The sequence below is a fragment of the Crocodylus porosus genome, unplaced genomic scaffold (genome assembly GCF_001723895.1).
Source record: "Crocodylus porosus isolate Cpor-Errol unplaced genomic scaffold, CroPor_comp1, whole genome shotgun sequence".
NCBI lineage: Eukaryota > Metazoa > Chordata > Crocodylia > Crocodylidae > Crocodylus > Crocodylus porosus.
Window position 1 is genome coordinate 9,136,714 of NW_017728949.1, and position 27,815 is coordinate 9,164,528.

The 27,815-nt window shown below is 41.8% G+C and overlaps 1 protein-coding gene across 1 annotated transcript in view; it reads left to right on the forward strand.

Moving 5' to 3' along the window:
• Positions 1-27,815, forward strand: part of CPS1 (carbamoyl-phosphate synthase 1) — a 146,687-nt gene that overhangs the window by 75,712 nt on the left and 43,160 nt on the right. Inside the window, exons 21-25 of the mRNA XM_019554534.1 lie at positions 6,047-6,165; positions 18,183-18,324; positions 19,546-19,611; positions 20,199-20,262; positions 24,863-25,044. Coding sequence (XP_019410079.1) covers positions 6,047-6,165; positions 18,183-18,324; positions 19,546-19,611; positions 20,199-20,262; positions 24,863-25,044 — 573 coding nt within the window. The remainder of the gene's footprint in view (positions 1-6,046; positions 6,166-18,182; positions 18,325-19,545; positions 19,612-20,198; positions 20,263-24,862; positions 25,045-27,815) is intronic.

The window sequence follows — 27,815 nt, forward strand, 5'->3', positions numbered from 1 at the left end:
GGTTTTGATGACCAACATGACATGAGAACCTTCTTTCAAGCAATAAAATCCATCCATGGGCCATGGTGTGCCATCACTCAGACCAGGAACAATAACGCATCAGGACCAGATGGCATCCCCACAGACATCTTCAAAGCTGATGGAATAGCACTAGTGCAAAAACTTCACCAACTTCTCATCAAAATATGGGTTAAGGAAGAAGTTCCACCTGACTTAAAGAATGCCAATGTTGGGACCATCTTCAAGAAAGGGAACAAGTTAGTGTGGGAACTACCGAGGCATTGCCGTCCTCTCCATTGCCAGGAAGATTCTTATTCACATCCTCCTGAATCATCTCCTCCCCCTTGCCAAAGATGTCCTTCCAGAATCCCAGTGTGGCTTTAGACCATCTCATGGTACCACCAGGGTACACTGTTTGTTGCACAGCAGATCTAGGAGAAGTACAGCGAGCATGCCAGGAGCTGTTTATGGCATTCATTGACAAAACCAAGGCCTTTTACTCCATCAATCATAAAGCCTTATGGAAGGTGCTGCCTAGGTTTTGTTGTCCCCTGAAGTTCATCAGTGTCCTCAGGCTACTCCATGATGGGATGACCGCCACAGTGCTTTGCAGTGGATCAGAGGCAGACACATTTACCATTTTTACTGGTGTCAAGCAGTGCTGCATTATCATCCCAACCCTTTTTTCCATCTATCTTGCTGTGATTTTGATCCTCGTCCATTACCACCTTCCTCTCAGAATCGGGGTTGAGTATCAAATGGACAGTCAGCTTTTCGACCTGCCACACTTTCACACCAAAACAAAAGTTACCAAGACTGGCATCACCAACCTTCAGTTTGCTGATGACTGTGTTATCCTTGTGTACACTGAGACCAATCTGCAGTTCACCCTTGATATTTTCTCAGATGCGTCACAGCCCGGAACTCTCCCTTAACATTGGGAAGACAAAAGCGCTCCATCAGCCTGCCCCAACACAAGCTACTCCCCTCCTCCCACAAATTACCCTTGGTGGAGAACCCCTGGAAAATATCAGGCATTTCCTATACCTTGGCAGTCACTTCTCCCAGTCAGTCAGTCTTGATATAGACATTGAACATACGATTCACTTCGCCAGTATATCCTTTGGAAAGCTGCTTCACCGTTTCTTTGCTAACAGAGGTCTGAAGATGGGAACTAAGATCCTGGTCTACAATGCAGTGGTTACCCTCCACACTCCTCTATGGGTGTGAGATGTGGGTGACATATCAAAGCCATCTTAAGCACCTGGAATAGTTCCATCAGTATGGCCTCAGGAAGAGCCTTAGCATTAGATGGGAAGGACCACTGCACTAATGCCAGCATCCTTTCTGCAGCTAACATAAGCAGCATCGAGGCAAAGATAATGAAATATCAACTCTTGGGCTGGCCACTTTGTGCGGATGGCTGGCACTCCTCTCCTGAAGCAAGTCCTCTTCTCTCAATGTAGTCATGCCCTCTGGATCAAGGAATAGGAATCACGGGAAGTCACAAACAAGTTCCTTGTGACAAATCCCATTCATCAGCCTATTGGCTTTGAACTATCATGGTTAGAGTGGTCCCTGCTAAACAGATTCAGGACAGGTCAAGGCCCCTGAGCAGCCAGCCTTCACCACTGGGGCCTCAGTGCTAACCCTTTATGCACTTGTGGAGAGATGCAAACAAGTGTTGCAGATCACCGAGGAGTGTCCCCTCTACAAATTAAGAGGTGGATTAATAACTTTGAACTTGGGTAACAAGGAGTCTATTACTTGTCTGCACAGATTTGCATTCTCTAAATAAATAAATGTAGTCATGGTAAGAGGACCTGTGGAGGACAGAGGAAGTGCTACAAGGACACCCTGAAAGCATAACTTAAGAAGGATAGCATCAACCCTACAAACTGGAAAGTGCTGGCTGGTAACAGGTCTCAATGGCACTGTAACATACATCAAGCTACAGCTCACTTTGAAGAAAATTGTGGAAAAACTTGCAGAGCATGGATTGGACTCCTCAGCTATCCTAAAACTCACCAGTAATCCATACCCCCAGCAGACATCATCCTAGTATTGTGGGATAGCCAGTGATGAATAGAGCGTAATGCATATCAGAATCTTTCAGTCTCCACCCCACAAAAATGCAATTTTCCCTCTTACAAATGTACAAGAAGCCTCATAAATATATCTTTGTTTTGTGTTTGTTTTTAATGTCTATTGGTTCCATCCTCCCCTCCCTCCCTTATTTTTAAAATGTATTTATCTGTTCTCATGCTTTAAAACATTTGACCTTTGCCTGCAATAACAGATAAAAAACTGAGTTGCACAGGCTTGTTGAACCCTTTGTGTGGGCAATTCTCCACTGGTAGTAAATTGGAAGTAAAAACCTTACCATTTTGTTCTGATATCACTGTTTTTTCACTCTGAAGGTATAAATGGCATTGCAGAATCAGGCTTGTAGGTTTACATTTGGATAAGGCCCATATGGTGGAGACAAATCATGGCTTTGAACTGTGGTAGGCTCATATATTTATGAGACCACAACCTATTTCAGATCCTGTGCTTGGGTCCACTGAAGCTTTCTTTTTGTGGGGTAAAATCTTGCTCACCATTTTTTGTGGCCATTTAGAAATGTAATATTAGCCCCATGATAGAGTCAGGACCCTGAGGGAAGGGGAGGACGATGAGGTGAGGCTAGTTCCCAAAACAGGCAGGTTTTTCACAAATGATAGTGTTTGTGGTGGCTGCTGTCCAACCAAAATAAGCCTTTAATCCCCCTGAAAGAAACCCCTGCGTCTGACACTGAGCAGTGAGTCATCTCCATTAATAATTGAGTTAAGTCAGTGTTTTGGATTTTAAAATTTCAGCATGCCTGACTCAGTAAAAGGTAATTCAGACAGCTGGAATCTGTCTGGTCAGAAATCCCTAACCAGCTTTCTGACATTTAAAAAAAAACCCAACAGCTTGCCCCTATTAGCACTGAGCTTTGTTTGAGTCAGAATCAGTCTCTTCAGGTGTCATCTCTGCCCTCCCTTTCAGACACGCTTCTCAATGTTTTTCATTTTTTAGCAGGGTGATGAAAACAATGATTTTTTGTTTGAGAAGGAAAAAGCTCAGATGCCATACACAGCTCTTGCTTTTGTAATGTTATTCATTTGTTATAGAAAAGACAGTTACAGGGAAGATGCTGGGCCAAATAAACTCTTCACTGGACTAAGCTTAGCCTTGGTGTAATAGATGTATGCGTACTTGCCTACTTCAGGGCAAATTGGGACTGCATGGGCTAATGACTGGAGCACTGGAAATCCAAAGAGCTGGGTTCTGCTCCTGGCTCTGTTGCTGACTTGCTGTGTAAATTTGTAAATTAGCTCAGTCACTTTGCCTCTCTCTGGGTATGTTTACACATGCACATTAAATGTGCATTAAAGCATCACAGAAAGCTGTGCTCTTCAGTTAATGTGCATTAAAATAGGCTAATGGGCATTTTTCTAGTACCTCACAATGGAGGTACTAGATTTGATGTGTATTAGCCTATTTTAATGTGCATTCATGAACATGTAGACTTAGCCATGCCCTGTACCTCTTTTCCCTCCTACCCCTTCCCTTGGCTTGGCTTTGTTATTCAAATTGTAGGGTAGGAGTTGTTTTCTACTAAGTGTTTGGATAGGGCAACTGCAAAAACAATTTCTAGGGTGCCTAATAAACCCTTGGCATGGATTGTGTAGCTCATGACGCTGGATCTGGGTCTGACAATTTGATGGCCACAGTGTGCTCACAGTAATTTGGGAGTAATAGTTATCTAGACCTTAGCTTCCTTCTGGAGTTCTCCAGATTTCTTAGTGACCTAACTTGCTGTCCTGGATGAAAAGAGCTAAGGGTGGGTGCTGAGTTCATTGGTAGTGTTCATGCAGCAGCTGAAGAATGGGGTAGGCCACGTTACTCAACAGGAGCCATCTTTCATGCCATGATTCTGTTCTGCGATGATTCTGTTCTGCTGGCACATTCAAAAAGATCCCTCTGACTGCGGGATCGCAAATGCCAGCTTAGACATAGTCTGTACATTATTAGCTCCCCTGATGGGAACAAGAAGTTCCTGGTTGCTAGATCTTCAGTGCCGAGTGTTTCTAGAGCTCTGAACAACCAGAATACTTGATTGATAGGGAGTTTATAAACCTAAAGGAGGGAGATTTAAAGGTAGAAGACTAAACTTGGAAGAAATAAGAACAGTGTCTTTAAATCCTGCATTACTTTAAAAAAAAAACAGAGTTGCTTGAGACTGCATGCTATATTTGTCATCCCTTTTCAGTTCTGTTGGATAAACCCCCACTTTGAGGACAGCATTGAAGTGAACTGCATGACCTTAGGCTGATGAAACACCCATGTATTCTAATACATGCAGCATGTTGTGGCAATGTAACCTTGCATTGCAATAGGATAATGTCAATAATGATGCTGAGATGTGGTGGGTTAATTCCTGGGGTGATGCTTCAATGATATTACACCAGGAATATAGTTTTACCAGTGAGCGTGTCTACATGTGTTATTGTTGTGGCAAAAAAACTCCGGCACAGTTCAAGTTGGTGTTTATTGCTACTGGGCACACTGTTTGCATGTGCACCCAGGACTGCAACATGTTGAGCTGGAGTGTGGTAGCCCTGGAGCAGAGCAGCCCTGGCTGGTAGGGGCCTTGAGGGGTCAGCCTACCAGTCCAGGGCTGCTCTGACCCAGATCTGTGTGCTGTGGAGGGGCTGGCTGTGGCATGAAAGTGCTTCAGTGTGGGGCTAGCTGTCAGGAAGCCAAACCCATTAGCATCTACATGTGCATTACAGTGGAGTAAATAACTTTGCTATAGGATAGTACTTCTGTTGGGGAGCACAATCATACAGCGAAGTTAATTAGTTTTCTCCGTCCTAATAGCACAGCATGTGTAGATGGTGATGTTTTACTGCAGAGCTAATTTTTCAGCCAAAGCTGTCTATCCAAATTTAATCTGAATTCGCATACAGTTTCAGACTCCCCAGAACTGAATTTCAATAAATGTTTTGCTAAAAAAATGACATGGCTCTAACTGAATGTGAAAAAAGTTTCCAAGATTTTTCAACCAAAGAGGACAGAGGACTGAAATTATAATATTTCTTCACTGCAAAAATACCTCAAACTTAAGCTGTGACAACACACCTTTGCACCTGTTGGGACCATAATGTATTTGAATTATGTGTACTTGATGATGAAAGAATGGTATGATGATATGGCCATGAAAAATAGATTTCATTTAAAAAAAAAAAAAGACTTGAGTACTTAAAAATAAGAGTTTTACAGTTTGTAGCCATATGTTTACAATGTTTAATGTTCCTTTTGGATTTTTTTTTATGCTACAACATTGTTTAGATAATAACTGATTCGGTTTTCATTTTACCTAATGAACTAGATAGTTGTCTAAAAATGAATTAAAGCCCCCACATACCCAGTGAAATAATTAGACAGCTTCAGAAGAGTTTGAAGGCTGTTGACATTAACTTCAAAAAGAGAAAGAAACCAGAACTGCATCGCAGCTGTGAAATTTGGCTCTGGGCTGAATTTCTTTCTTTTAGTGATGTGTTCAGGCCAATATGTTTTATTTGTTCTACCTTTTGATTATAGATCAGGGTCTTTTTCAACTATTTAAAACTTAGAACTTTGTTCACATTTGCTTTTAGTAGGTAGATCCCAGGATAATGACATATACTGTGGTGTGCAGGATATTTTCCTTATAGGACATACAGGGATGAGAAGTCAATAGTAGGCAGGGTATGCCTGTATATAGGTTATATATACGTATAGGCATGCTATATATGAAATTATGGCAAATTGTGTCTTCCAATCAAGCCACTTCACTGAAAGCCAAACTATGCTCCTTATTCAGATCAAAGCCTCATTCACTGATATCTCTTCAGAAGGGACCGTAGGAATGGACCTATAGCTAAGAATAATCACTACATATTTCCAGACACACTAGTTATTCTGTTTATGTTGCTTAGTTAAAGTGTCTGGCTGATGGTCTCCCTTTTTTTGGCAGGCTTTGTATGATAATGTTCCAGTGGATGATGTTCACAGACTCACGGCCATTGACAAGTGGTTCCTGTATAAGATGCGTGATATTTTGAACATGGAGAAGAACCTGAAGAAATTCAGCAGGTAAGGATGCAGCTTTTCCTCTTGGAATCTGTGTATTGGTAGTCAGTTGCAGGCCATGTACACAAATGTGATCTCTGCTGAAAAGTGTACATTGGTCCTCAGTGCAGCCTGAATTACCTTAAACCTGGTGCATGCAGTAAGAGTCTGCCTATACAGCGGAAGTGCTATCTGAGAATACTCCTCTGTGCTTACATAGAAAAATGCTTCTCTAGGTGTAAATGAATTTTGACGGTCTTGGTTTATCTTAAGGATTCTGGAAATACCAACTGGATTTTGAGAGTCCTTGATGTAGTTTTAAAGCTAGAGTTGCCTGACACAAAACTGCATTGCTAGAACATGTTGACCTTATAGCCCTAAGTCTCTCAATAGCTTCTCTTAACTTTTCCACCCAAGAGTCAGACAAAGTGCATTTTAAACCTGGATGATTGCTTTTTAAACTGTTTGCTTTGCTGCAAACGCACAGTGTGTGATGCTTTCCCATCTCACTTTAGAACAGCTGTGTTTTCAGACATATTTAAATATAAATCTTCTGCTTTAAAAAAAAAAGGCTGTATAAAAAGGACCTCAATAGATGGTAGAAAATTGAAGCACTCAGCTATATATCAGCCCTAGCCTTTGCTGACTAGAGCTTTCCTTTCATGGTTTACGAGGCCAACAGACCTCTTTGCTGAATTATTGGCTGCTCCATTGCCTCCTTTTCTCTTGCATTTTGAATGCTTGTTGAACTACTACTATTGAACCACATGAGGGTGCTGGAAACTCATGGTATGCAGTACATCATGTATAGAGAGACTCAGTAGAAATGTACAAGATATTACTTGTAAAAGATGCTTTCATCTGCTCTAAGGTCTGTTTCTTTGACAAGCTGTGCATTTTTAATTGAGCAGCTTTTGTTTCCCTGAGTTAAGTGAGATGGGATTGTAGCTGAGCAAAAATAAAAAGTATAGAAAAATGACAAAGAGAGGAAGATGCCTGGTCATCCGTTATTTTTCAGTACATGTAATTACTCTCTAACTCCCATGTCATGTACTTTTTTTTCTTGAGTTTCTTTTAAAAAGGTATAATCTCTATAAAGGACTGTTTGTACAGAACTAATGTATTTATCCATTGTTCTGTAGGGTACAATTGCAATTAGACTACTCTGGAATGAATGCCTCTAAGATTTCAAAGCTCCCTGCAAGTGCTGGTCATCCTCACTTAGTGTAACCGGCATCACTTGGCTGAAGTTAATGGAGCTGTACTGATTTATGGCCAGAACTTGAGCTATTTTACCAATGAATTAACAGTTCTTTAAGTACCAGTGCTTCTGAGATAGACATTTGAATTATTACACCCCTCACAAAGATGAGTTAGTTGAGGCATGGTGCTAAATGATTTCTTCCCAAGGTAATTAGTGGTAGAACTGAAAAGAAAACTCTAGATTTCTGACTGGCAGTCCAGCATCACCACTCTGAGCCATTACTAGCTGAGAGCAGGCTTGGCTATTATGTGTAGACAAAAGTTATCCTCCTGGGACTTTTTTATATGTCTTTACAGGAGCTGATTGTTTTATTTTTCATTCTGATATAAGACTCATTGAGCATCAAAAATCAGACCATCAAAAATGATGGCAGCTCAGGAACACGAATGCAGAGGTTATCCAAAGAGCCATTTCATTAACAAGTCCATTCTTTATACAGATTTATCTGTATCAACAATCTGAGGACATACAATGCATATCAGCTAAGGCGAACCTAGTATAAGTGGGTAAAAACAGTTTAATGACACGTTTGTGCTTCCTTAGACCAACCACAGACTGCCTGAGTCTTCCCGTTCTCCACAGCAAGTTAGAACAGTTCTAGTGCTGTTTTGACTCATGGTGACTGTATGTGCCCAAGTCAGGCAATAATTGCCAGAGCAGAGCAAAAAACTGGCCATGTCCTCTCTTCCTCAACCCTGACCTCTTCCCACCTTGCCAAGCCAAGCTCTCTATATCAGGGCCTGGAAGGGGGAAGGCAGTATAGAGCCACTATCCAAATGTGCTGGGAAATCCCATGCTCTGCAAATCAGATGCACTGGCTGTGGAGCTGGCACTGCATTTACATATGTTTTCACACCCTTACATGCTGTAGATGTAAAGGGAAGATACAGCAGAAAGGATGGTGAAAGGATGCATTTTGACATGCTAGGTATGGCAAAATACTGAGCATGGTGGGTCTGTGGGACCAGGAAGGATAGAAGCAAGAAACCTCTTTCCTTGTTGGGCTGATATAGACCTGAATCCCATGAATCTGGAAACTGCAAACAATGACAGAGTGGCCTGGAAAAGGATGTAGCTGGTTTCTTGCATGTTGTTCCATTGTGCTGCCCAGCAGCACTCTCCATTTCAGCACTCAGCATGCAAACCTGTGCAACCTCTGTGTGCAGAGGAGCAGCAATCATCACTGAATCGATATCATGGCAGCCAGGGGCTAGGTAGCCTCAGCTGTTTTATACAGGTCTATAGGTGATCTACTTTTGTGTGTCTGTTACATTTGCCAGGTGCCCATCACCAAGCTACAGTCTGTAGCTGCACCTTTCCTTTCCCTTATTTCTTATACCGGGGCTTGGCTTGAGAAGTATTCAAATCAAAGTGGATGGTCCAGAGCGTAAGCTTGTATTTTTATTTACCATAAAAGGGAAGCAATAACTCAATTATAAATTGAGAAATACAGTTTAAAACAATGTTATGATTGTCACTGGGTCAGATCACCTGCTAGTGTAAATCACTGTAACCTCTCCAGCATCAGTGAATTGGATTTTCACCAGTTAAGAATCAGGGACTGTCCATATGTGCCCAATCAGGAAATCTCAAATAAATCAGTTATCCAGCTGCATGAGCATGCAGGTTCAGAAGGCAGGAGAGTGAAGCTATAGGAAGCAATGTGAAGAAAAAAACTACTCGGCTGGATTATGAGGAAAACATTGGCACAAGTACCAACAGCTTGTGTAAGGTATTGTGACCTGAACTAAAGAGACTAGGCTAGTGAGTCATGTCAGGCAACACATCTGCACTATAGCCAAAGGAAAGTTAATTGAGTGATGCAAATGGGATTTGGCTCATGTGTACTGTCCCCGCAGCCAGCTGTTCTCAGTCACCAGCACCTCTAGTTTTACCGTTACCTGTGCTGTGGGATTATTTCCGACTGAAAATAATGTGCTGTGACATGGTCATCATGTTAAACCTTCCTGTTGTTTAAATGCACTGGCTGTAACCAAAAGCAACTGTCTGGCTACCAGGCAGCTTTGCTATCTATAAGCCTATTTATTCCACAGTTTTTATTATTGTTCATATGCCAGCAGTGCATAGAGGCTTTCAGTTAGTCGTCAGGTACTGACAACATAACAGTTAGCTGGTTCCTGCTGCAGAGAGCTTACAATCAGATTATTCAGCAGGCAAGAAACCTCAGGAGAGCACAAGCAGTAGATGAGGGAGCACAAGGGAATAGTAAAACTATAGTAATTAGTTCAGTAAGCAGCAGTCACAGAATACTGATTTCCTGCAAGCCCTAGACACTGGTTAATCATCACGGCATAGATGGATTATAAAGATAGATTTAGGGGGTAACATAGCAGCTTTGTGGATTTAGACAGGAGACTCTTTCCATGCATGAAAGTTAGCATGGAAGATAATATTATGGGGAAAATGGTTCTAATCTGTAAACAACTTTCCCCCCATATATACACCTCACCAACTTTATGTAGAGAGAAGAGACATTGAAAAAATAAATTTATTTAGCTTCTAAAATCTTGGTATAGGATATCTGCCTGATCAATCACAAATCTTATTCCCTTTTATGCAGCACTTCATTGGAGGCAAATGTAGATTTACATTAAGCCCATGCATGTGATGCTTTATGATTTCCATGGTGCTGGCTAGCTGATGCTGCCAATGCATTCTGCTTTAAATTTGCTTTCTGCCTTGTGATGTGAAATTAAGTTGCTTCAGGTGATACAGTCCATCTCCAGGTGAACAATGGCTACTCGTCTAATTTTTAAAATGATCATTTTAGCGTGGCTTACAGGAGGGTTGTGTGCCCAAGGATACTAGCAAAGACTCCTGAGCATCAAAGATATCCCTCTAATTTTGTAGAGACTCATGGCCTCTTCAATAGGTAGTTACATTCTCTTTGTTAATTATATTCTTGTGGCTGGACAAGTAATCAGCAAGAGCAACCTTCATAGCATTCTAGATAAGTGTGAATTCATTTTTACAGAGTGGTGAATACAGCTGTGAGTGGTAGTGCAATAAAAGGCACAGATGGAAGTGCAGGTCTTGGCGTTAACTCATGGCACTTCATAGAAAGCATCATAAGTGAGAACAATCCCCCTGACCCAAAAGATGTTTGCTGTTTGATCGGGAGGGTAGGTGTTTAAGCTACACTTTGGAGCTGATTCAGGGAGAGAGGCAGTCTCTTCCCCGGCTCTGCCCCCCTTTCCTGGCTCCCATTTTGTCTCAGGATGGGAGGAGAAGAAGACATGGAAAGGAGGTCAGTTCTGGGGTTGCCCTGGCCACCTTGGGGGGGCTCCAATCCACCCACCCTTCCCTCGAGCACCGGTTGGGCAACCCCCAGAACAAGTTCCATCCACTCCCTTCCATGATGGAGTGATAAATGCTCCCTCATGTGTAACTAAATCCCTGCTGGCATCCTCGCTGACCAGTGGTGGTGGGGGGCACCCTAATCAAAGCATCCTGCTGGGGCCTAGCCAAGCCCCCCCTCAGTTCAGCACTATAGAAAGGAAGGGAGGGCTGGTCTAGCACCCCCCCCAACCCAGCTTCTAGCCTGAGCCACTGCAGGCATGTGCCTGCATTTTTTCATTCCAGAGGAGATATCTGTGCAGTTACAAACTGATTCAGCCTAGGCAGGTTAGATTCACCTGCAAAGATTGAATCAATTCAGGCTCAGGCTTTTTGAATGTCTGTCCCCAGCCCAGAAGTCAACAGAAAGTTATTTACTGGGAATTCCTTTTCCAAGCTCATGTCCTTGGGACTGTAAAAAGTATGTGTTTGAAAATGGCTCACTGAAAGTGTGACTGGACTTCAAAACATTCCATAGCAAAGCTTCTGCAAATCACAGCCACTGGCATTAAAGCTGAGTTCCTGCATTTGGAGTCTGAAAGAGTCCAGAGGAAAAAAGATCAGAGGGTTATCAGTAAACCGTATTGTTTGTAGGTGGGTGCCACATGTCTGCCCTCTTCAAAAATAGATTTGAGCTATAGTTTGCAGGCAGATATGACGTGAGCCTACCTGCTCCCAGTAAGGGTCAGGGATTGTAGGTTAGATCTTCAGTTGGTGTGTTATTGTAGTAGCTCCTCCAAGATTCAGAAAGGATGTGCTGCCTTTCACCAGATGAGGAGCTGGCACAGCATAAGTATAATATTCAGTTTTAACTATTCAGAAATAAGATATTAAGGCTGACAGCTACATGTTTCCTTTCTGACCACAGTAGAAAGGATGGAAGTCAGCAGGGAAAATGTTTGATTCAGCAGAAATTAAATATATATATATATTCAGGGGTATTGGTTGTAGCAATATATAGTACTTGAACAGACTTGGCCCTTTTGCTTTGTGTGAGTATCATACAAAGACATTTGATTTGTGCTATAAAGCCACTGTGTATAATTTTATATTTTTCTCCAAAGCCCTCAAATACATTGGCATACACTTTGTGCTTGTCTCACACATGTTTACACGTATATTCCCTTATATAACCATTTGATCTCTCTATTTCTAAATTTCTACATGTTCTAATAATCCATCAAAGACTGAGGTGGCTCCTTTACCTGGGCTAAAAAATATGATTTGAGAAGACTATTGAGACCCGTTTCTTTGCTTTGTTTTTGCCAGCATTGCTCTTTCAGCTCATCCTATCCTCCAATATGTGAACTGTCTAGGTCTATGGAAATAATGCAGGGTTCACGTTACTTAAATCAAGATCTCTGCGATGAGATTTATTGGCCCTGGGACCTGACTCTCAAAGATGTAGAATGAGAAGGTGATAGCTGTTGAGAGAGCGAGAGCTGTTGGTTTACATGTCCTGACTCCCTAAATGCTCCTGGCGTTTTTGTCAGTCGTCTCATGAGTTTCTCAGGAGGAAAAATAGTAGCAATCTGTCTCCTTGAGAGAAGAGGCAAGGAGACAATTTTTACACTGATCTCATTATCGTAATTGCAGCTTATTCTAAATCTTGTGAAACGTCAGAAACAATCAAGGAAATAGCTCTGAACCTTGTAGTAGTGTAGGGACAGTGGGAAATGAGAGAGAAGGAATATGCCTTCTAACCAATATTCCAATCTGAAATCAAGCTGGATTGCTAGATACACCAGGGGCCAGATCCTATTCTGCCTGTTAGGAGGCTAAGTGTGATCCAGCTAGAGTCCCTGAAAAGCCAGAAATACACCTACTTTTGTAACAAGCTTTTATCTTACCTTCAAACCAGGGCTTGTCTGTACCTTGATGGTGGCATGTCTTGGCCACCTATCTGTGCCTGCACATCCTCTAAGTCCAGGAGTAAACCTGTGCACAAGGTATGGTTTTGGGCACTCTCAGGATCTCTGTCTACAGTGTGCTTGAAAACAGCAGCTGGGGGTGACCCCTCAGCAGCCCCAGAGGCATACTTCTGTTTGAAGTGTGACGGTGGGTGCAATTGGCAGACCCAGGATTTTAAAACAAAAGTGGGGAAGGTGCAGGAGCAGCAACTGGCACTGCAGGGGTGGCTTCATGCCCGCTCTCAGCCTCCCTCCCCCTGAGCCAGACTGACCATGCCACAGGAGCAGCAGCTTGGGATTTTTTTTAAGTCTCTGAATCAGGTAAGAATTTTCCTGCTCTGGCTCTTGGCACCCCTTCCTCATGCTCATCTGCACTTCCCTTCCCCTCCCCTTCTTCCTTCTTCCTACTTGTGCCTCTGGCTTGAGCCAGGGCTGTGTGGAGCTGGGCTTGGCCAGGGACAGTGGTAGCAGTGGGTGAATTCTTCTTTTCCATGCCTGCCTCTGTGTTAGTGGAGAACACCTTGGGGATCAGGAAGGGAGGACAACCCTGCCTGCTGCCACCACTGTCCCAGCTCAGTCTGGCTCCCAATGCATCCTGGCTGGAGTAGGGCAGGAGTGGCTTTGGAGCTCCCTCCATTCCCCCCACCCCCACCGCCTTGGGTCAGCCAGGGACTGTGGAAGCAGCAGACAGGGAAAGAGGAATGGGAGGAGAGAGGAGAGGCTGCTAAGCATGGAGAGGAAGGGAGAAGGGGGGTGAGGGGATTCTTACTTGCTCAAGGGACTTAAAGTTCATGGCTGCTGCTCCCATGATGTGGCCCAAAAGAGTGTGTGACTGTCCCATACATGCCCTCTGGATCTGCCCCTGGTGGATGCAGCTGGGGAGTGCATGTGGGAGGGGAACGCTTGGGAATAGCCTTGCCATGATAAATTGCCCCTGGGGTGAAGACAATCATTAAATCACAAAAAGCTAGGAAAGAGGAGGGGACAGTTCCACTCACCTTTTATGTTCAAGTTTTGTGCAGGGTGGAATAGGATCTCACATGACGGGGCACTTGCATACCTCAAATGTTCACATTAGCTACTGGCTTGGAGCCCAATTCAGGAAAAACCCCTGAGCTGCATGATTAAATCCTTTAAGTGTATGTGTAAATGACACCTTGCATGAGGATGCTCTTAAACCTGTGCCTATCCGCTTCCCTGAATCACAGGCTAAGTTTGGACTTTTCCACTTGCTTGCACTCTACCTCTGCTAGCAATCACATTGCAAAGCTCTTCCTCCAATAACTGCAGCACTCATTTTCACATGGGAGCTGGTGCTTCCTCCAAGCACAGTTGTCTAGTATTACTCCTGAACTGGTGGATCAGATGAAAGCCAGTCAAGTGGAAGAAAGGACCATACTGAAACATGCAGGCTCCCTTGGTAATTGTAATGCTGAAGGCATTTCTCCAGTCAGTTAATAGATTTCCCCAGTTCCTCTGTGCCAGGTGAAAATTTCCTCATTAAGGAGAATATATTCCATTTCCTTTTATCATTTATTATTGAAGAAGTAGTGAGAGTGGATGGACTTTCAAAGATGACAGGGTAGAAATTTAAACAAAAACAACAACAAAAAATCCACACTGGAACCTGAAAAGAGAAGGAGAGAGATTGGCAAAAGGCTTGTATTGTTTATAAACTGCAATATACACAGGAGACCTAGCTTTGTGGGAAGTGAGCTGCACTGCCTAACCGTTAAATGATTATGGCAGTGTGTAAAAGTGTGATTGTCTGGTTTGAAGCTCTAGAAAGTCAAACTGTCATTTTGTGGAGGCAAATAGTGGGAAATGAAGTGTTAGAGAAGGCTAAAATTGCTGCCACTTAATCTCCCTTTGTTTCAGAATCAGTTACAGAGCGCTGAGGACGTTTAGTCAGAAGATTTTTGTCCTTGATTCATACACGCCTCTGGGTAAAAAGGGAGGGAGCTTTCTCTGCTGGCTGGCTCACCAGCTTGGGAGTCAGTAGGCCTGGGATTTTTGCTTCTCCTGTTTTTGTCTCATGTAGATGAGTCACTTGGGCTGGGGTTTTTTGAATCATTGAGCACTGGCCTAACTGTGCCTCCATTGATTTCTTGTGACTGAAGAGAACATAAGCAAAAGTTTCCCAGTGAAGTTACTTTGCATAGAATTAGGCCAATACAACCCAAAAAATGTGGATCCATATCTGGATTTCAACTAGCTCAGAGTTTTCTAATGCAACCTAGACACTCAGTTGGTATAAATGAGTGCTTGTTTTACAGCCTGAATACACCTGTTGGCAATCTAGCCCTATGGTATTTCCAAATTTTTCATCTGGATTTCAAATACTTCACATTGTTTGGGAATATTTTAATCCAAGGGTTTGGTTCATGCCTAGTTCCATGATGAAATCCTGGCCCTATCAATGTTGTTGGTAAAATTCCCATTAACTTCGCTGGAGCCAGGATTTTATTAATTTTACTGATCTCTCTCCTGCTTTGCCCTTAGAATAGAGTATGTTTTCTCCTTTTTATACTTCATACACTTATACACTGTACCAAATTGGAAAATACTATATTCATTGTACCTTTTCAAACACTCTCTGAATTAGCTGCCACTACGTCTTGTTTACTTGACCACACGGCAATTTCTTGTCGTTACTATACCCCTTCTGAATTCTTCTGAGACTCCCTTTCTATAACACCCCAGAATTATGTTACAACGAAGATTAGAAAATACAATATTTCATGCCCCATAGGTACAATATCTTACCTATTCACTCATGTCATCCTCTATGAAATCAGTCACCTTCTTGTTTGACTACTCAAACTTCTAACCTTATCTGAGTTACTAGCCTCAGGCTAATGAATTGTGTCTTCTCAAGACTAAGATCCCTTTTTTGTATGATAATAATGGGATATAAAAAATGGAATTGAAACAAGCTGCAAATGAAGGCAATTTTCTTTCTCTGCCAGTAATCAAATGACAGCCAGACCTGTGTCTTCCACAGACAGGAGAGAGAGCATGTGCAGCAACAAACTCATTTCCTTAGGGTCAGGTCCACTCACTCATACTTAGGCAACACAGCATCTAAGAGGTAAATCAAACTTAGATGCATGTTTGCTAATTGCTGGTGATGGCAGGCATCTGTTTTGCCAGAGACTAGGGCAATGTTATTTGGTCCCTTCCCGTCTGTGAAAGCATTTGTGTGCTGCAGATTAGATGCATGAAACATTAAACTACCCTCTGCAGAAGCTTTTCAAACATGCTTCAAATCTGCATCCAGCATTGGCATTTTCTATACGTGCTTTTTGGGCTGCTCTTTATTTGAAAGCAATTCATATGCTGAGTATACAGAATTGGCCCTAGGTGAGCAGAGGGATATTGCATTGAAGAAGTTGGTCTATGAGGAAACAGATCTCAGCAAAGCCACTAGATACAGCAGGAGTAGATTGTTTTCCAGGATTCTTATGTGCACCATTTATTGCATTGAGCTTTAGATCATGCAGATCCCTTCTCTCTCAGAGCTAGCAAACAGCAGTATTGTATAATGAGGCCTGAAGGGCTTAAGCTGACATTCCTGCATGGAACCCTTTGCTAGCATGATAGAGGTTCCAAAACTACAGTTTCACTGATAGCAAGGAATTAATCAAACATATTTAATCTTTTTAAAATGTTGCTATTCAGAAGCCAATACTAGCTCCCATAGTCATATCATCTCATACTGCAGATGGGGAAGCCAAAGAAACTAGATGTGGCTTTGGATAGGTCATGGAAGGAGTTTAAAATAGGGATTAGACTTCAAGAGTACGTAGCTCCCAACTCCATTCATAGAGTAGTCTACGACCAGCGTTGACTGCCCTGGGGCACACACCTATTTTAAAGCAATCCTTTATTTAGCCCAATCTGCGTGAAGAATTCAGCCCAATACCTCTCTTGTTCTTCAGCTTTCTGAATCATTCAAACAAACCAGCTTTTCCCCTCTCCTCCCCCTCACATAACATAATGCTATTTATTTAAAAATACCACAAAGCAAAGGACATAATTCAAGAGCTCTGATTTAGGAAAATAGCTTGTTTGTTAATCATTTCCTTTTTCCTGATTCAGTGCTTGCTTGCACATAAAATATTGATTTATTGGGCAAGCAAGGATGCTCTTGGCAGTGAAGATGAAAGGCAGAAGTGCTGAAAAATATGTAGGCTTTTTATGTTTTTGCAAAAGCTTTGCTTAGAAAAAGTAGCAACTCCTAGACATCAGAGAGAGAGACAGAAACTTTGTCAGACTGATAGGCAGAGGCAAAGAATGGCATAGATGCTTGTGACGGAAGGGGACAATGGGAGTGGAGATTAAAAATGCAAAAAGAGAGCTGGCTGTCTTTATTTGGTTCAGCTGAGAAGGTGCAGAGATGATCAGAGAAAGCAACAGAGTTGGGGAAAGTCGCAAAAACACGTGAGATGCCTGAGCAGAGAAGTGGAAAGAACAATAAAGTCTAGGAGTTGCTGAGAGATCTCATTTGAAAATAAATATATCATGGCACAAGGGATGGAGAAAGTAAATTGGGCTTACTTTTGTGCCTATTTTACAAATGAACCTTGGGAACTCATTGCCACTTGATAGCACTGACGCCAAGTGATTAGCAGGAATTTTAAAGAACTAGCCATTTACATAAATAATGAGAATTGCTATTATAGTAGGAGTGATAAATTATGCTTTGAGGAATATGCCAATTACAAACTAACAAGGGTTAAGGGGGATACCCCATGAATAGGCCATTCCATTATTGCTTCCCTTAGAACGTTCCCTAAATCATCAAGCCACTCTTAGAGACAGGATATTGGACTAGGCAGACTGCTGGTCAGCGTCCGTCTGATGTTTGCTACCTGTCTGAGCTTAAAATGAAAGAAGAAAAACAAATAGAAAAACAAAAAGTGGAGGAGGGAGTCAGACAAAGTGTGGGTGTGAGGATGTGGATGCACTGAAGTTGAAGGAAGGGAACAGGCAGACAAGGTTCTTTGGGTAAATCCGATATTTTTTTATTAGACTGACTCAAATAGTTGGAAAAAGGAAGGTAACAGGCACACATCAGTTATCTGTTCAGTTAAGAGTCATTGGTAACATACACTGTCCTCTTGTACTGGATTGTTGTATATAAGTGTGATGCTACACCAAAGTAAAGCACTCATGGAAAGGACAGGGCCTATTATGAGTTGCTAAAGAGGAGCTCTCTGTTAGCTCAGAATAGTGACTGAATATGAGAAAGAGGGCCATGAGTCCAATGCCTCATTATAAGCCTATAAGCTTTAACTAAAAGCTTCTGTAAAGGGTAAGCAGATGTAAACTCTTGTGTACAGAACAAGACTTTGATTAGCTGAGCACTTATGTTTCTCTCTTCATGTGATGCATATACATTCTTATAGCAGGGGTCCCAAGGTGCAACACAGAGAATATAGGCAGAAGTGTGGTTTATGTCTGTTACCAGAAAGTGCTGTATATTTTTTCCCCTCTATTTATCCTAGTGACTCAATTCCAGAAGAAACATTGAGGCGGGCCAAACAGATTGGCTTCTCAGATAAACAGATTGGGAAATGCTTGGGAGTGACTGAGGCCCAGAGCCGTCAGCTAAGGGTGAAGAAGAACGTAATGCCTTGGGTGAAACAGGTACAGTATGAAGCATAACTGCCTTGGCAGCATTGCTGGTAAGATGGGGACTTCTGTTGATTTGGGAAACATGAGATTGATATGCCTGTAGAAACTACATTGAGATGCAAATTTGAGGATGAAATCTTGGCTTCACTGAGATCAGCAGAGCCAGGATTTCACTCTTGTGTTTTACTTCTACTGCCTCCTGCCTCCAACCTTCCAGCTGTAAATCCTGTGTTGAGGACCTTAATGCAATGATTTCAAACAGTTGGCTGAGTAAAAACGCACTTCTTTTATTAGCCTCCACAGAGAAACACAAAATGTTTTCCCTCTTCTTCTGGGTGGCCCTGATTGAAACCTTGCCATTTAGCTGCAGAGAATTGTGAAAGGTGGAGAATACCAATGCTGGCCCACTACACTGTGACCGTGAAACGTATAATCTCACGCTCTCTTGGTAGTAACTTTTTAAAGGGTAATACTTTATTTTAAGTGTCCCATCATTATGGGTTCATTTAGTATTCATTGTGATAGCACTGAGTATAATGAGCTCATCTGGTATTCATGGCGATGTCACAAGTGCTTTCATAGGTGTTCCATTGTCGTTTTGCCTCTCATTTAAGGGATGCTGATACTAAAGAGCTACCAGCTGGTTTTGTCCTTTAAAAAAAAAAATCACTGAATGTTCTTGAACGTGTGCAGAGGGCCCTTCTGTATCCTCCAGTCCAGTTCCAGATGTCAAATATCCTTCTGCTCCCCAGCTGCTGTTCACTTTCCATGTCCTCACCTAGCCTCCACAAAGTTAGCCTGCCTTATACTGTGTTTTTTGCATATGGCACTGCAGTACTAAATTTACTTGTGTGCCAAATATCCTTAATAAGGCCATTCCACTGTTGACTGCATTTGTGGCAACAATACTTACACTTCTCCTAGAACCAGAGTACTAGTATTAATAACAGTAATGAGCAAGCAGGATATTCTTCTATATGGTGCTAACAGCATAAGGCCATGTTATTCATTACTCACAAGTATTTAGGCTCTCAGTGGGGAGTAATGAAAATGGTTGAAAATTGGAAAGTGCTTTGCCTTTTAAGCATGTAAAATTTCCCTTTCTGGGAAGGAGGTGGCAAGAAGCAGTGTGTGAGTGGCTGGATAGAAATAGGTCACAAGAAGGAAAAGAACAGAAAATGACCAAAAGGAAACTCATAAACTGGTCAATTTCTCATTTTTCCACTTTTACAGATTGATACACTGGCAGCAGAATACCCTACATTAACTAACTACCTCTATATCACATACAATGGACAGGTAAGTCCTGTCACATACTTTAGTTGCTGTGTATTCTAATGTCTTTTCCCCTCCCTGATTAGACTCTAGAGACACTGCAGTTAATTCTCATTCTTGGCAGCAGGTTACTGTTTCAGATGATGTGATGCATAATCCGTTGGAGCTGGGTAGAACTTTTTTCCTCTTTAAATATTGACGTAGTGCATGTTAGTGTTAGTGAGGGAACCTGCATTGATAGCACTCATGTCCTCTCTGCATATTACAGTTATAGCCAAAGCACTAGTAGTGCAGGCTTCTGCAATGAAAATGACACTGGCATACTGACATTTGGTATTAGGAAACTGTGTAGATCCATGAGTTAGTCTGGCATTTCAGATAACTATAATCTGAGGCCCTGAGTGTCATCTCAGTTAGGTAAAAGTCCTATCAGTTTCAGTGGTGTTACCTGTTACCCCTAATTTACACTGCAACAAATTAAGATCAGACACGTCCCCTGAATGTCTTACGTTTGGATATGGGCTGAACTTGAGAAACCATTTGTTCTCATAAATGCAGAGTTGGAACTGCTGGGTACAGATCCTAATGACTTCTCTCCATTGCTGTCTTAGGAGCATGATGTAAAATTTGATGACCACGGAACGATGGTGCTGGGCTGTGGACCGTATCACATAGGTAAATCTTACTTACAGCTCCTCTGTCCTTCTGGCACCCTAAAGTCATCTTTGGGAATTCTTGTGATTCATTTGTTCCTCTTTTCATATGGTAACAAAACTAGCCAGAACATGGTATATAATACCTGGTTTCAAAATACAGAACTTGCTTTTTACATTTGCTTGGGGACATCATTTCATGCCCTGTAAAATATAGGATATTTCTTATTACTTTACCACTGAAATTTGAGAGTATGTTGCCTGTTTGTGATTTTCAGTGAGCCCCGCCCCGCAAATTTTCTTACTTGCAGCTAAAAAAACTTTGGAATCTAGTATCTTGTACCCATATTCATTGCTGTTACAGCTGTGTCATTTAAATGCATATGATTGTATTTGATAAATCCTTATACCTATCAGTGAGAATCTTTAGGTGAGCTGCTATGTCTATTAAGTGTCTTAACAGACCATTATAGGGGTGCAGGTTGTAGCTGTGTTGGTCTAAGGATACAGGCAGACAAGGTTCTTTGGGTGAATCTGATATCTTTTATTAGACCAACTTAAATAGTTGGAAAAAAATTTTCCAACTATTTTTTAAGTTGGTCTAATAAAAGGTATCAGATTCACCCAAAGAACCTTGTCTTAACAGATCATTATGATATTTAAAAAGACCACCAAGATAATTAAAAAGCACAAAGGTTTTCTAATGAGTATTAGAGCTGGTCAAATAGATTGCTGTGAATAATTTATTTAATAGTTTCCCATTTTTCTCTTCCAAACAATTTATACTTTTTAAATATTTTTTTCATTTTTTAGCTGTTTTCTGTAAAGTTTTTGGTATATCATTCACAAGTAGTTTGTTGAAAGTATTTAATCAAACTGTGTTGTTCATTTTTTAATAGACATATAGGTTACATGGTATATGTCTGTCCTCTGATTGGAGGGCCATAAATGAAACAGGTTCACTGTGAGAATTTTGAGATGAATGAAATCAGAAGGAACATGTGGTTAATAGTCTCTCATATTTGCTGTTTTTGTGAACATTTCTGCCAGTAACATATTGACTAGAAAATTTGCAGAAGGTGAATACAAACAGGTCGCAATACTGTTGAATAGTTCAAACAAATATTTGGGTAAACTATTTTTAAGTGTTCACCTAAAACTAGTAGCTATTGTGGATTAAAACCACTGGTGTGCCATTGGTTTTGTATATTTTGTTATTGAAATACTAGCTTTATAATCTCCAGTAATGGGTAAATGAGACTTAAGAGCAGGGGTGATAGAATGGTTACTTTACTTCCACAAACCATGTTCTGTGTGCAATAACTGAGTTTTTTTCTTTTTTGGGGGGGGGCCTGGGGATGGGGGTGGTGCTGGTGGTGTTCATATTAATCTCTCAAAAGCAGTTTAGCAAAACTTCTTATGGAGCTATTTTATGAAGCAGATGCACTTCAGTGGGATCCCTCCAGTTTTCTCTATATTCATGTATTTGTAAGGTTAAACATGGGGACATGATTTTGGTCAAAATGTAAAAATTGTTCCATTTCTTGTGATTCCAAGTAGATGTATTCCAACTTTTCTTGTAGAAAATTTCTCAGTATTTTACATTTCTTTAATACAGGCTTTTAAAGAAACCAATACTATATATTTTCAAACAAAAATCAGGCAGTTCTCACTGAAAATTGTGTTTTTAAGGTAATAAAATAATTAAAGGCTTTAATAAACAGCTTTAAAAACACTTTTTGGGGAAAATTACTAAAAATTTGTGAAAAACTGAAAATTGGTATAATGTCAGTAGTTGTACACATTTTTTTTACATGCCTTCCATTTTTATGGGATTACTTTTAAGAAAATTTGGACCTGTCTTTCTGATACATCATGAGTCATGTGTCTAGCTTTTAAAAATAGCCTTTGCTCATAAACTAGATTTTTTTTTGACTGGGACAACTATATTACCTTCCCCAAAATTATATCTGTATAAATAGTAAGCCACTACAGTGATGACTGCCAACATTACCTGTTGGTTGCAATCCCCTTTTGTCTGTTACTGTATGTGCCTAGAATATACTTTTACAGCTTCTCCACCTTTCCTGACTAATATCCCATATATTCAAGTGATGATCTCAGTTCACCATTATTTCTCGAAGTTGAGGCTTCATACATATGTAAAGATATTTAAATAATTGAAATTAAATAAAACGGCTGGTGACCTGCTACTAACCTCTGTTAGAAAGGTCCAGTTTCAAACTTGGGATGTTTTTCATATTCAGCAGTCCATCAAAACTGAATGTATTGCTCATTTCAAGATTCTAGCTTGACATGAATATGGAAATGAATTGTTTGTCTGTCAGTGAGTGACCTGTAACAACCATCTGTTTGTTACTAGATATTGTTGAAAGAACAATTATGCACAGTTTGAATTTCATACAGAACGTGCCACACAATTATGTATAAAATAACCATATCGATTCTTAATGGTCATGTAATGACTGCAAACACATTATGATGAATCTAAGCTTTTTTGTAGATCATAAGCATAATCATTTAATGATGATCTTTAAATTTTAATACACATCATTCCCTGTTTATGATTACCCACTTACACAATGTAGCTTAGGCACTAATATAATGTTAGCTGTTGGCACCATGGGCCTGATTCTTTATTGCCCTCCACTTTATTTAGTCATTAGACATAGTGGGTGCATCTACCCATGTGTTTTACTGCAGAGTAGACTAATTAGCTCTACAATAAAGCATCGCTGTTTACACATGCAGTGTACTATCTTATGATGGAGTCATTTGCTGTACTGAAACACACATGTGGATGGTGACTGGGACACCAGCATTTGAGCTGGGGCAGAGCAGCTCTGGGCTGGCAGGCAACTTAGCAAGTGTCAGCCACATGGCTCTGTAGTTTCAGGACTCTGGTGCCCCAGTCAGCCCCTCTGCTGTCCAATGCTGCTACCTGGAGCCTAGGGCTGACGGCCCGAGCCTGCTGTCAGCCTGGGGCTGCTCCACCATGGCTCAAACTGCTGCTTTCCTGGACACTTGTGTAGATGCTGTACCTGGGAGTAGTGTACTTCAGTACAAAAAGCTCCAGTTTATTGCATTGAATTAATTGAATATGTAGATGCACCCAGTGACTGGATCCAGATGAGCAGGCACATGTGGTTTGTGGTGCTGGAAACTTCTTTGCAGAGCCACAAACCACACAAGTTGCACATTAATCAGTGTATGGCGTTGCTAATTTGCAGCACCAGGGCAAAATTTTCTCCCAGGATTTCCCAGTAACAAAAAAAACCCTGGAAAAAAAAGTGGTGCAAACTACGCCAAAGTGGCAAGTCTGGGGACAAATGCAGAGACAGGGGAGCAGGCAGGGAGCCCCTGTGCTGAGGCACTCTGTGCCCCAGCGAGCCTGGGATGGCTGCTCCCTTTTCTCTGCATGCCTCAGTGCAGGGGCTCCACTGTGAAGCCCCTGCACTGAGGCACAAGGAGCCCCAGCCAGCACGTGGGCAGGGGTATGCACTGTGATGCAAAGTAGTGGCACAAATTTGTGCTGCTACTATTTGTGCTGCTGCAAAATCACTCCCCTGCTTGTGTGGACCCAGCCGGCGAATGCAAAGCTGTTCTAAAACAACACCTTTATCTACTTTAACTAAACAACCTGCTGTTTGTTTCTATTTCTATTTTTTGTTTTAATGTGTTTCTATCTTTAGACTGTAAGAAAGAGGCCATGGACCATGGTGTACGTGTAAGAGGTGTACATGTCTGGTCATCAAGACCTTCAATGCATATGTCTAGGCAAGAGTATGGAGGAGTGAAATCTGCCCAAGACCTACCTTTCCCCCTTTAGACTCTTGAGACAGAATCTAAAGCTAGACCGAGTCCAGATATTCAGTGCCTTGATGGCTGTAGCTGCTGCCACAAAGGAACAGATAAGAACTGCTGCTGATTGCCTAATGCATCAGTGTGGGGGTATTCCTGTCAGAGTCATGTCCTCTAGCTTTTCTCCAACCAAGGAGTATCCACAAGGCAGTGGGGGGCTAGGGTTTTGAGGGTCTCTATACTCGCCTTACTCTTACCCACCATGAGTAGCCCCAACTCATTGCCACTGGGCCCTCCAGTTGGATGCAGTTTAGTCATACCCAGTACCAAGGCATCTCTCCTGTAACTGATGCTTTTCTCTTAAACAGTGTCTATGCAAGCCTAAGCTTTATTTCCCCATAGTATTTTTGTACTTCCTAGAATAAAGGATGATCACAAATAATATAGACTAAATTTGGGCACCTTCAAGTTCCTGCCTATTTTGGCTGAAATTCTTTGCAGACAGCATTGGAAGGCTGCAGTAGAAGGCTGGCCTAGGATGAACAGGGGTGTCTAGTCATGTAGGCTGACAGACACAATCAAGCCTTGTCTTCCTGAGCAGCTGAGCCAATGCTCATGACATGCTTGAAAAATTATTTTTATGGGTTCTTAAAGTTTCCACGTGAGGCAATTAGATTGCTTGGTCTGACCTGAAAGGGAATGTTGTTCATTTGTTTTAAGTTTGGCTGTTATAAGCATTTGTTTGTGCTCCCTCCTGTTAGTCCTTCCTTCCCCTCCTTACTCTCCCCATCTCCTGGCAGGCAGCAGCGTGGAATTTGATTGGTGTGCTGTCTCCAGTATCCGTGCGCTGCGTCAGCTAGGCAACAAGACAGTTGTGGTGAATTGCAATCCGGAGACGGTGAGCACAGATTTTGATGAATGTGACAGACTGTACTTCGAGGAGCTGTCACTGGAGAGGATCCTGGACATCTACCAACATGAGGTAAATAAAAGAAATCCAAACAGCCTCACAAACTGCATCAGCAAAGAGCCCTGAAGCAGGCCAAACTTTAAAAATTTCAAGTCATTGGCTGCTTTGGCAGGGGTGCCTGCTAAAGCTGTTTATTTTGGACCCTGATGTTGCATTTTCCACATTGTTGCTGCTCCTAACAGACTGCTCAATAATGAATGCCAAATAAATATTAAATTATTTTGCAAAGATTACATACTGTGCAATATTTACAGGCAGATTTAATTTGTTGCACAGTCACTTATTGCTTAAATTGTTCTGCCCTTGCAGTGCTGACTTTCAGTTCCTGATGCTGAAAGCACTTGAGTGTACCCTTGACTTCTAGCATGTGAGTGGTTTATTGAAGCCAGCAGAACAATTCACAGGCTGAAAGTGAGCCTAAATGCTTAGGGTATCTGGCTTTACCTTGCTGTGATTAGGGGGCTGAGTGCGTTCCAAAGAGTGGAAGTGATAGGTAGTTTGAGGGCAGAAGATGAGAAATTAGAACACTATTTCAGTAATCTCGTGCTTGCGGCCTCAGATATGGGGGTTGTAAATATTTGCAGCTGTTCTGCCCTTGCTATATTGATAAGTGAAAGGGAAATCCCAGCTAGCCCTTGGATGGATGGAAGAGAGATTTGGTTTGGGGGCAGGGTGGATTGAGGGAAGTATGGAAAAGCTTCAGTGCTTTTATTTTCCCAACTAAGACTTCATGATTGATATTTTAAAGCAATGTGGAGGGAATTAGGCACTCAAGGTCCATTGGAATTCACTGGGAGCTGGGTATCTCAGTTCTTGAAGCAGCTCTGAAGATACCGTTCTATGCTATCTTTCTGGTTCATGTTTTAAAGTGTAATGATTGATCTAAGCTGGTTTGAAAATGCACACAAGTTTCTAAAGATGGTACTGTAGCTAGGCCAGCTGATTATGACTTATGCCTTGAAAAGCAAGTAAAAGACAATTAAAAGCATAATGCACAAAAAATTGCTGTCTATGCATCCTCAGACAAGATTTTCTTATCAAGGATGGGCTCATTTACTACTCACTGTGTCTTTGCCCTCTTTTATATTTCTTGTGAAGTGTTGATAAAATACATACTGGGCACGTCTACACATGTGCTGTGTGCAGTCATTCAGTACTTGCTTTCTGACACTACTGTGCAGTAACAATGAGCTACTGCGCAGTAGCATTGGCATCAGTTTGCGCCTGCCAATGCTACAGCACTCTAGTGACTCGTGTAGATGTGCCCACTGTAACTGAAAAGCATAGCCCTTGGATAAGCCAACATGATTTGTGCAAGTTTTCATGCAACAGTCAGCCCAATATTTTTCTCCCTTGAAAAGTTTGCATGAGGTTCATTTAAATAAGCATCTAATTAAGCATCTAAACTCTTGTTTATTTAACCAAAACTGAACTTCTGAACCTGGGGTGGGGAGAAAATTGGTGTGACAGTCTATCAGAGAAATAACGCTGATGAAACACAGTGCCTAATTACCGTAGGATCAAAGAGAAGGCAGAGATGGCTGATGAGGGAGCAAATGCAAATAAGATACAAAACACACACGTGAAAAGAATAATGCATTTACACTGAGGCCTGGTTTATCTGTAAGCTCTACTTCCCATCTCTCCATAATGATAGCTCATCTTTATTTGTCCGAATTTATGTTTTTTGATCTAGATTATGACCTTGGTTATGTTTTTAGGTTTGTTTATTAACCTCCTCAGGCCTGAAACATCCTGAGCACATGCAGTTGAAGCCTGAGTAAGGGCTGAATGCATCTTGAAAAACCAAGATTGTATCATAGTGTTAACTTCCTCAGTTAGTTGGTACCTTATTGTCCTGTCATGCCAAACCTTTTCAAGTCACTTGTCAGTTAATTATGAAAGGAGTAGTGGGTTTTTGCAAAGATAGCAGGTGGTTCGTTTGGTGTAGGAAAACTATAGATGATATGTCTACACTGCCTATGAAACCGTACCTAGGACTGTTGTCAGGAAGCATTTTCCGGTCATTAGCTCCTGCTTTGCTTATAGCAGATCCTGAATTGAGGCATGGTAGCTGGCTTAGAGTAGTGATGAGTCTATGCCAATAAGCACGCAAGACATAGAGCTTAGGAGGGTTTCTGGCTGTGGCTCAGTGCTACTCTAAATCAGTGGTTGACAGTGTTTTCCAGCAGGGCAGAATAATCCAACTTGGGTCTAAGGCAAGTTGTTACAAGGACCTGATCATCTCTGCTGTTTCTCCCTGCCACACAGCTGCAATGTGGTGCCATGCTGGGAGAACTCCCCCTCTATCAAAGCCACAACACTTAGCTGCAGCACAGCATAGGCAGAGGCCACCCCCCAGCCTCCAAATATCGCCAAAACCACAGCTTTGCAGGCCACATCATGGGCCATAGGTTGGTGACTCCTGCTTGAAGGCATTGCTACGTTGCCGAATTTGGAGTGGGACCAAGTGGACAGAGTATGTTGCAACATGATGATTCTTGGTATGGCACACAGGTGGTATAGACTTGCCATTTGTTACTAGGGTCATTTCTTGCAGACGTTTGTCAGATTTCTGACGGCATCTTTATACTGTGGTATCAGAAGCCCAGCTACATTACTTTCTGGAAGGTAGTGTTAGGATTCAGAGAGACCTAGACAAATTGGAGGACCAAAAGAAGTTTCATGAGGTTCAATGAGGACAAGTAAAAGTCCTGCACTTAGGACAGAATAACCCCATGCACTGGTACCAGCTGGGGCTTGATTGACAAGGCAGCAGCTCC